General features: G+C 30.2%; 2 protein-coding genes across 2 annotated transcripts; both read left to right on the top strand.

Moving 5' to 3' along the window:
* Positions 1-1,898: 1,898 nt before the first annotated feature.
* Positions 1,899-3,738, top strand: LOC108467651 (10 kDa chaperonin 1, chloroplastic). Its single transcript, XM_017768368.2, has 7 exons — positions 1,899-2,087; positions 2,204-2,262; positions 2,354-2,404; positions 2,892-2,957; positions 3,045-3,092; positions 3,214-3,243; positions 3,519-3,738. Exons 1-7 carry the CDS (start codon positions 2,003-2,005, stop codon positions 3,585-3,587), a joined length of 408 nt encoding a protein of 135 aa, XP_017623857.1. The 5' UTR covers positions 1,899-2,002; the 3' UTR covers positions 3,588-3,738.
* A 2,187-nt stretch (positions 3,739-5,925) lies between these two features.
* LOC108469386 (putative invertase inhibitor) lies at positions 5,926-6,812 on the top strand. The gene has a single exon (XM_017770275.2). The coding sequence runs from the start codon at positions 6,007-6,009 to the stop codon at positions 6,601-6,603; it is 597 nt and encodes a 198-aa protein (XP_017625764.1). The 5' UTR covers positions 5,926-6,006; the 3' UTR covers positions 6,604-6,812.
* The last annotated feature ends 3,756 nt before the right edge of the window (positions 6,813-10,568 follow it).

Raw genomic sequence — 10,568 nt, 5'->3', positions numbered from 1 at the left:
CTTTCTACGAAATGCATTTTCTTTTAACATGATAGCTTCTTTGATTATACAGTCAAATAATAATAATTCCATCCTTGAGTCTCGTGTTCAATTCCTTTTCTAACAACATTTGTATTTTTAATTCATATTGTTTCAAGTTTTTATTTTATTTTTAATTAATGTTTTAATTATTAAATATACCATTTTAGGTTTTTTATTTTCAATTCATCTTTTTAATCAATAAATCTTTTATTTATATAAATAAAATAATAAATATGTAATTATATAATAAAATATATGTTATATATTGTTGAGTATGTCTTATATTTCAGTCAAATTTAAGAGATAATCTCATTTATTTGTTTCAATGGAACTCTAATTAGTTTAGATTATTTTATTATTATCCCACCTACAAATTTAGCTTATAAATAGACTCTTTTCCAACATTAGAAAAAATACCCATTAAAGATTAGAACTTATAACACTTTGGAGAATTTTGTTTATATTTTGAGGGTTCTTTATTTTCGGGTTTAGGGGTTTAGTTTTTATCTCAATATTTTGTACTCTTTGTTTTTTTTGTCCATTACAGTAAAATTATCTGTACTCGTGGTTTTTTATCCTCTTTGGAAATGTTTTTCCACGTTAAATTTGTGTGTTCAAATTCTCAATTTCTTCCGTTACTTTTTTACTTGTTCATTACTTAATTGGGTTCCCCAACATATATATTATTATGTTAAAAATATTTTAATTAATAACTCTTTTATTTATATAAATAAAATAATAAATATATATTTTATATTTATCATTATGTTAAATATATTTTATTTTTTAAAAACATCAACTAATTTTTTAATATATTTCTTTTTATATATAATATTTATATGTCAAATATTTATTTTCTCCACCTACATTATGGGTGTGGTGATTTCTAATATTATAAAATCAAATAATTATTTCAAATATTATTATTTTAGATATAAAATATTTCAAATATAATTGTTTTTATCTACATTGTGAGTATAGTATATTCTAATATTATAAAATCAATTAATTATTTCAAATATCATTATTTTTAGTAATATAATTTTATATGGGAAATATTTATTTTCAACCCATATCATGAGTGGAGTGAATTTTAGTATTATATATTTTTGTATGTGTATTTGAAATAATTATTTGAAATATTTCACATATAAACATAATGATATTTGGATAATTAATTGAAATATTTCACATATAAAATATTTTAAATATCATACTTACAATGTAGATGAAAAAACAATGATATTTGAAATATTTTACATATAAAAATAATAATATTTAAAATAATTATTTAATTTTATAATATTAGAAATTATCATACCTACAATTTAGGTAAAGAAAATAAATATTTTATATAAATAAAAATATATATATAAAAACTAGTTAATGTTTTTTAAAAATAAAATATATTTTATTATATAATTATTAATTTATTTATATAAATAAAGGAGTTATTAATTAAAAATACTTTTAACATAATGAAATATAATATATATTTTTATTATATAATTACATATTTATTATTTTATTTATATAAATAAAAGGATTATTAGTTAAAATGAATTAAAAATAAAAAACTGAAAAATAATATATTTAAAAACTTTAAACAATGTGAAATAGAAAATTAGCGGAATTAAAATATTAAAAGCGCTTTTCAAAAAGATATATTTTTTGAAACGAATTGTTGGTTTCTCTTCCTAAAAACATATATTTCTTTAAATTTAAAAAAAGCGAAATAATTTACTAAATAATTTTAAAAAACGATTTTTTTTTCGAATTTTCCATTACCTCGCCATCAAGGAAAAAAAAATGTGAGGAAGTCTCTAGAACTTGGGTCAGGCATGGATGATGTGACGAAAACATGACATGTAAGCTTATAAAACCCTAAGAAGCGAATCAGGGCTTTAGATTTAGTTGCTTTGTGTAGCCAAACGCTTCCTTACTTTGATTCTATCGTCGATTCAAAGCAGCTTTCTTATCCATGGCGTCTACATTTTTGGCACTACCCAAAACCTTCACTTCAAACAAGCCTACCTTCTCTTCTCTTTCAACCCACAAACTTCCCGGTTAGTTTACGTTAGCCTTAGCCTTAGGCTCTCTTTTCTACAAAATCTCTCCCTTTGTATTGTTTAGATTTTTTTTTTCCTAATCGGTTTCTCTTTGTACTTTGGGTTTCAAGCAGGGACTCGAAGAAATTCACTTAGAATCAATGCTGTGGCCACTAAATGGGAGCCCACCAAGGTATTTTTGTTTAATTTCATAATCTGAGTTAGCTAAAGACGATTTAATTTGTATTTGTAAACACATGTTCTAAATTTACTTTTTTTTTCAGGTTGTTCCTCAAGCTGACAGAGTTCTTATCCGTCTCCAAGAATTATCCGAGGTATATATTGGTTACTTATCCATTTCTGTTTAGTACTGAAGTTGCTTGTTCTAACTGGTTGGGTTATCCCAAATCCGGGTTTCTTTAGTTTCAAGCTTGTTCCTTTAAATGCAACTATGAGAATTGTTTGTTTCCTGTTCTCTGAGTTTATAGGAAAATTGGGTTACATAACTTTGCTATTCTTAATTGATGTTGGTTTTACTACTCTATATTTAGATTGTTAAGTAGTTTTATTAAGTGAGTTTGTATCTTGTTAACTCTTGACATTAACTCAGTGAAGCACTTTTAAGCATAGAAGTATATTTACATGATGACTTATTGGTGGATGAATGCACATTTCTAGGCTGTGGTGTATAAACGTGTAAACCATTAGCTCTCTTTGACAGATTATCTACTTTGTGTTAGTGTCAAGTGATGAATATCTTCTGTTTTGTCCCCCTATTGTTGCCAATTGTTGAGCAAATGAATTGCAATTTTTATACCACAGAAATCAGCTGGTGGAGTTTTGTTGCCCAAATCAGCTGTCAAGTTTGAGAGGTACCTCATGGGGGAGGTATGATGACAATTTGTTAAATATCTTTTTCCCCTTTTCAAATGAATGCTTGAGATGTCTTAATTCATTTTATGATTTCCACTTCAGATAGTTTCGGTCGGTGCCGAAGTAGGAAACATGGAAACTGGAAAGAAGGTAAACGAATTCAGGAATTTTCTGAGCAATCTTATGCTAAGTGATGCCTGTCAAAATGCTGCCATTTTCGTATGTAGTTATTCTTCTAATACAATCTAAAAGAATTCCTATACTTATGCAGGTTCTTTTCTCGGATATAAATGCTTATGAGGTTAGTTAGCATTCCTTTTTGATGAAAATATGTCTTATATGTCGACATTCAGCCTAGTTAGAAAAGAAATTCTGGTAACTTGCAAGTTTTGCAGTAAGACTATGACCAACTATTAAAATGATGGTATCTGTTATAGCGATGAATGGCTTTTTAGGCATAATCTCTGGTTCATTCATCGGCCGTAGGTTTCTTTGACTAACATAATAGTAATGTTATATTTCAAAAACTTGGGTGCACTGCACATGAGGGTTCTAAAATGCTAGTGTTGTTTGCAGGTGGATTTGGGAACAGATACTAAGCATGTGTTTTGTAAAGAGAGTGACTTGTTAGCTGAAGTTGATTGAAGTTTTTTCTGGTGTTTTGTTCTAAGATGAAGAATCAATTGTATTTCAGAATTTAGCGGTTTTTAATTGCAATTATAATGTTCTTCAGCTGCTGCTACATTTATGTTAGTAACTTATTGGAGATGATAATAATTGTTTAAATGTTAAGAAAGCTTGGTGTTCTTAAACATGCCTCCATAAAATCTTTGGGGGAAAAATATGAAATCATTAAAATTCGACTCCATGGGAGTTGTGAAATCCATCAACTATTTTGAATCTATTGATTTTTCAACAAATTCTGGAAGATATTTTCCTGTTCTAACAAATAACTTGAAACGTTATGCATCATGTAATTTCTTGTTCTACAAGTATGTCATGTAAAAAGTGACACTTCATGTAATTTCTTAAAAACTTTGGCATTCTACAAGTGATACGTTATGTAAATTCTTAAAACTTTTGGGTAAAAAAAATTAATTTTGAAGGACTTTCTGTTGTACTAACTTCAAACATAAGATTTTTTGGCACCTGAGTTTTTTATTAGATTCTTTATTTTGGGCGCCCGAGATAAGAGCTAATAGAGTGGTGGACTATATTAACAGTGAGGGTCAATGGGAGTCGCGGGCCTGATTGGAGATCGTTCGGTTCATGATCATCAGCACGTTCAAGATACTTGTTGCTGGGGTTTTGAAGCGATGGAAAATTTTTGGTGGGTCGGCTTATGCCATGCTCGCAAAACAGGCGACTCAATTGGATATGGAAATGCGAGTCGATTGGATATGGCAGCTGACTTGTACAGAACGTGTTAGATTCTTCTGTGGTTGATTTTCTTGAATCGTTTGAATATGAACCAGTTTGGTTCCGGAAGTCGATGATCGATAATGCAGCTTGCACAATGTGTGGGGCAGAAGTGGAGTCCGTAGGCCCTATTTTCTGCTAGTGTTTGGCAGCGAAAGAACTTTGGCTGGCTCTCCTGGTTGAACAATGACAACGAGAGTTTTTCTCACTGCAGGTTGCAGCAAAATTGTGGTAAGTTTCAGTTAGCAAACTTTTTCTTGCCTAGGGGTGTCTTTGTTTGTAACTGCCTTGTAGAGCTTGTGAAAGTGTCTAAATAAGTTTAATATCCAAGGTCATACTTACTCTGTGGTGCAAATCTTAAGCTATGCTCAGAAATTTGCAAGTGACATCAGCAAAGCTATGAACTCGGTTAGAAACGATGGCATGCAGGAATTTGCATTTTGAATATTGATGGAGCAGTTAAATCGCTTCTGCTGGAGGGTTATTACGAGACGAGACAATGAATTGGGTTGGGGGTTTTATGCTGAAAATTGGATTGACAGAATGGAACTTTGGGGGTCCGAATGGGATTATGCCTTGCGAAGTCATTGCGCTGATCGTCGAACTTATGCATTACTAGTGGCTCAGTTTTTGAAAAGATTCCGTGAGAATTATCACCCAATTAAAGATTGTTTAGACTCTAACCAGTGAAGGGTGAGTAGTAGAAGTTGGGACACATTTTTGGTCAAGGGAACGGATGACTTGGCCAATTTAACACAAGATTTGAGCGTGAATATGTTGAATCTTGATGAGCCTCCTTCAAGTCCGTAGTGGCAATAGTAGTGGAAGGAATTATGAAGAAAAGCAATATGGATTTACTTGTAAGCAAAGGTGGGATTGATTTGTAATAATAGCGTAGGAACACCAATTAATTGGGGGCGGCTACTTGCATAATTTGGAGCAATCTCATTCTTTAATCTTCAGTAACCATTTTTGGGAAGCCAACAAAAGCATGTATTAGAAACCATTTTACAAGTAATGTAGATGTAAATTCACAGCTACTCCACCCAAATATATCTATTTTCTTTTTACCAATGTTTTTAATTTAAGGTAATTATTAAAAATCAAAATATAAATTATATAGTTATCTAAACATTGTTATTATTGTGATAATTTAAAGGATACAACTTCAAACATATAAGCGTGTAATATTTTCTATTTTAAAGATAATGAATTATGCTTAGTTTAAATATTATATATAAAAAAAATATTTGGTTGATAAATGTACTTTAATAAAATTTGAGATTTTATTCAACCATTTAAAAAGTTAAAAGTTACACTCTTATATTTTATTTACAATTCAATTGTTGTCGTCATTAGTATTTATTTTGTCAAAATTTGCTTACAATTATATTTACTAAGCTTATAATGATTTCTTTTAAAGTTGGTATAATTACGTGGCGAGCAAATAAATTTATTATTTTAAAATATAATAAATTAAATTTTAAATTTCATTCGAGTACAAAATAGATTTTTATAAAAAATTAATATTAAAATCTGACATTCCAAATTAATAGCACCTTCGCTATATATGTAAGTATCATGATGTCCAAGACCAACAGCAACAAAGATTACAAAACCTTACGACCAAACTTAATAAACAGATATGAGGCAAACCTTGTCTTCTTCCTTTGTCATCCCTCTCTTTCTCCGCATTTTCTTCTTCTTTGTCTCTATTTCAACCTCCCATGGCTTAACCGCCACCAATGACAGTCTCATACGCAAGACCTGCAAGAAATGCGCCCAAAGCGACCCAAACCTCAGCTACAATTTCTGCGTCACCTCTCTTCAAGCAGCTCCCCACAGCCACTGCGCCAACGACCTTCGCCAACTCGGCAAGATTTCCATCACCCTACTCGGCCGCAACGTAACCAACACAAGGTCTCACATTAAGGAACTGTTGAAGAATCGAAAACAGATGGACCCTTTCGTCAGATCATGCTTGCACGATTGCTTTGATCTTTATTCCGATGCTATCCCTACAACCAAACAGGCCCTCCAAGATTACAAGGCCAAGCACTACGACGATGCTAACATTGATGTGAGTTCGGTGATGGATGCTACTACAACTTGTGAAGATGGGTTCAAGGAAAAAGAAGGCGTGGTTTCGCCATTGACGAAGAGGAACAACGATGCCTTCATGTTGTCTGCTATTTCGCTTTCCATTATTAACATGATTCGCTTGAATGGTGATTCAATTTAATTGTTTCTTTGTGTTTTTTCTAATATTCTTCGACAAAGTTTTTAGGGAAGCTTTCATTGAAGCCAACTTTGAAGATTGAAGAGTAACTAGTAATTTATATTTGTCTTGAAGTTTACAATTAATACTCTGGTAGTTAGTGTTCTTGATGATGTAGTTTTAATGTTGATCACATTAATCCAAAGAATAAATGAATTATATTTGTGCTTTCATCCTGCTTAAACTAGAATTGAGATTGATTTAATTTTAAGTAAGTTGTATCATTTTAGATTTAAGTAATTATAAGTTCGAGTTGTTTTGAACTAGTAATTCCAATTCAAAATTCAATTTTTTGAACGGGGTCATTAGGATTTTTGATCATTTTAAGTTTTAGACACTTCAAGTTCAAACAATTTCGTGTCTGAATTAATTTTGGTTAGAGGTCATTCATTTTTTTTTATTTCAAATTCAAATCATTCCATGTTATTATCATTTTGAGCTGAGTTAATTTGGATTCGAACTTTCAAATTATTGATCTTTTTTATGATTACATATTCAAGATTAGATACGAAAAAAGTTGGATCAGAAACAAATGAACAATACCAGCAAATATTAAGGTGCAATGGTAAGGTAATATGTTGGAATCTTAAAAATAAGATTGATAAAAAGAATAACCACCAACCTCAAACATGAATCATAAAATAAAACATGAAAGATAAAAGGAAAAAGAAACAGTGGCTAAAGCCTACCAATTCCATCTTTAGATAGCTTTAACGATGATAAATTAATACCTACCAAATTTGTAGCTTCTGCAACAACAAAGTGCTTAGACATTAGGGTGTGCCTCGCATTTATCGGACTATTTGTAGGCACTTAGAAAGACGATCGACAAGCAAACGGAGAAGGCCCAAAACGGGTCCGTCATCTCAACGTCACGATGAGGAGCGTCGGGACGATGGACAATGCCTGAAACCGTGAAGCAGAGATGATGTTGCGACAAGGCGAATTTCAACGTGGCGACTTGGCAACGTGTTTCCACAAATACCGAGTTTCTTCTAGTTAAATTTTGCTATCTTTTCTCAATTAAACTCTGATTAATCTAGGAATATTTTAGTCATATTAGGACTTTAATATTCACCTATTTAAATGGCTTGCGTAATCCTATTTAGAGAGTTAATAGAATATCTCTTACCTGAGATTTGATAAAGAGTTTTGGGGAGATTTTTTAAAGCTTTGTAATCAGGTCTTGGGTTCAAGATTATTTTTGTTTCTTTATCTTGTACTCCTCTTATGATATTTTTCTTTTTAGTGAAGTTTCCTTTACTCATGGTTTTTTATTCTCTTCGGAGAGATTTTTCCGTGTAAATATTTGTATGCCCAAATTTTCTTTTCTCTCTTCGTTTTTATTTTTTACTTATAATGGTCGATGCCTAACAAACTAGTATCAGAGCTTGGTTCAAAGTTCACAATCAACTCGTTTAGAGATGGCAATGAGATACAATGTAACACACCTTACCCGACCCAATTACCAGATCTGAATAACAGGATGTCACATTCGTTGCTAGAGCAACCTACGTCAAATAATTCAAACTTAGAAACAGTTTATATAATTACAATTCATATACCATAAAATATAGTAAATTGAGATTTATACGAGTCTAATTGTGAAATTCTAGCATGAAATGAGATTGAATTGTAAAATTTCAAAATTTTAGAGTTGGTATCGATATTTATTTATTGGGTATCGATACGTAATGAAAAGTATCGATACTTATATAAATATCGATACCATTTTGGCATTCTATTTGTTTTTTAAAATTATTCATTTAGTCAAGTATCGATACCAAATGCCAAAATATCGATACTTAAGTCCAGAAATGGTAAAATTCCATCTTTAAAATGTTTATTTCATACCAAAATCACCTAAGCTCAAATGGTACCTCTTAAACACAATTATAAACATAAAAATCATCAACTTAATACTTACCTATTCATTTCCAACATGTCAAAAATATCACTTTAACAGTCAACCTAATACCTAACCAATATGCCTTTAAGGCACCTCAACAAGTTCAACCCTTTTAAGAACAACCAAAAGAGCACTTATATATATACCATTTCAATAGACCTTAAATGACACTTTCACTATCATCTAATCAAACATCAAATGACCATTCAAACAATTTCATGTTTAGTCACCAAGCTTACCAAATCATCATTCCATAACCAAGCATCAATCAAAGCAGATCACATAACATATCGTTTTCTCCACCATTAAAATGTTAAACATATAATCCAAGTTACCTAACAAGATAACAAGATAACTATTTCTAATACATTTATAGACAAAAATTCCAAAATGCCAACCAAAATACTCCATATTTATTATAACCATTAGACATCTTAAGTACATGCCTAGACCAAAATGAATACATCACCAACTCTTGAATCCAGGATTGTCGTTAGATGCTAAAGTTGCCGATCAAATCAAGAAGTACATAACTAGTGCACAAAAAACAAAATCGTACGTTGAGTATAACTCAGCATTATTTCTATAATCCAAACACTATAGCATAACATAATATATTTTAGTAACATGAGCTGAAAATGCATGATGTTATGCAATTTAATATGTCATTTAACCATTTCTCATTTTCTAGGATCAAAACAATTATAACTTAACAATATCTAAGCATATGATCAACAACTTCTTGTAGTTAATAAACGCGTCTAACATTATATCAACACATACTACAAATATGCATTCCTTTTCACATATCACTTCCATTTACTAACCATTTGTCATTTCAGTATCAATTTTGCATCTCTTATAGATCTTTCAATCACTTAAACTTTTGAGGACTTATCCAACATCAACATTCCAATTATAACCCTTTCGTTTCCATCATTTATTCAAACATATGATATCATTGGTCAGCTCAACATCTATTCAATTTCTTATTTATATAAATATACACATATTTCACATTTGTTCAATTTAGTCCACATGAACATAAATCAATTCAAATCAATCCAATACATCTCATAAACACAAAGTGTCTCACCTTATGTTCTTACCATGCACAAAAAATTTAATATGCAACAATTTACAAATAGTTCGGGTTATAGAAACACAAACTGTAAACTTCAAGCTATTTGTCGATGACTTTATCTTTTCCTTTTCGTTTTGAGAAATCTAAGTCGATGTTAGCTATAGAATAACATAAATACACCAAATCACAATCATTTTCACATTCAATTGCTAATTTATGTGAATTTTTCATTTTATTCAATTTAGTCCCTGAAATCGGTACTAACGTAACTTTCAAATTAAACCTCAAATTTTTATACCAATTTCACTCTAGGCCTAATTTGACTTCTTATTTTTTATTTCCACCACAAATTTTGGATTTTGTGTAATTTAGTCCATATTGCACAAAATCATCAATTAGCTTAATAATTTAGTCCTTTTCAATACTAAAATTGAAATCTATCAAATTGGTCCCTAAAACTTAAATTACTCAACAATGGTAACATCCTCAAACTTAAAAATAACAAAAAATACAACATGGGTCAGCTAGCTTGAGTTCCCAAGATTTGAAAACATAAAATATACAAGAAAATGACTAAATTAAACATACTAATTGAAGCTTGAAATTTTGAAAATCCTAACCCGTGCGTCCCTAATTTTTCTTCTCCTATTTAATTAGTTTGAAAAAAGATGGAAGAATGCTTTTTGGTTTTCTTCCACTAACCTTATTATATTATATTTTTTATGTTTTATTTTATTATAATGTTTTATTTAATTTAATAAAAATTATCAATTAATCATCACTAAACTATCATTATAAATAACATGGTGGTCTAATTGCCACTTAATTCCCTTGTCCATGTTTTAATTAGAGATTACTCTAGCAATTGTACTTTTACTAGTTTTACAATTTAGTCTTTGTACTTTTACTAGCAATTGTACTTTTTGGTTCCAATAT

Source organism: Gossypium arboreum, chromosome 8 (assembly GCF_025698485.1).
Source record: "Gossypium arboreum isolate Shixiya-1 chromosome 8, ASM2569848v2, whole genome shotgun sequence".
NCBI classification, from domain to species: Eukaryota; Viridiplantae; Streptophyta; class Magnoliopsida; order Malvales; family Malvaceae; genus Gossypium; species Gossypium arboreum.
This window is presented reverse-complemented; position numbering and strand designations above follow the sequence as displayed.

Excerpts from the sequence above, each read along its gene's own strand:
- LOC108469386 (XM_017770275.2), top strand. The coding sequence starts at position 6,007 with ATGAGGCAAACCTTGTCTTCTTCCTTTGTCATCCCTCTCTTTCTCCGC.
- LOC108467651 (XM_017768368.2), top strand. The coding sequence starts at position 2,003 with ATGGCGTCTACATTTTTGGCACTACCCAAAACCTTCACTTCAAACAAG. Across the intron at positions 2,263-2,353 it reads CTAAATGGGAGCCCACCAAG|GTTGTTCCTCAAGCTGACAG; the intron begins GTATTTTTGTTT and ends TTTTTTTTTCAG. Across the intron at positions 2,958-3,044 it reads AGAGGTACCTCATGGGGGAG|ATAGTTTCGGTCGGTGCCGA; the intron begins GTATGATGACAA and ends TTTCCACTTCAG.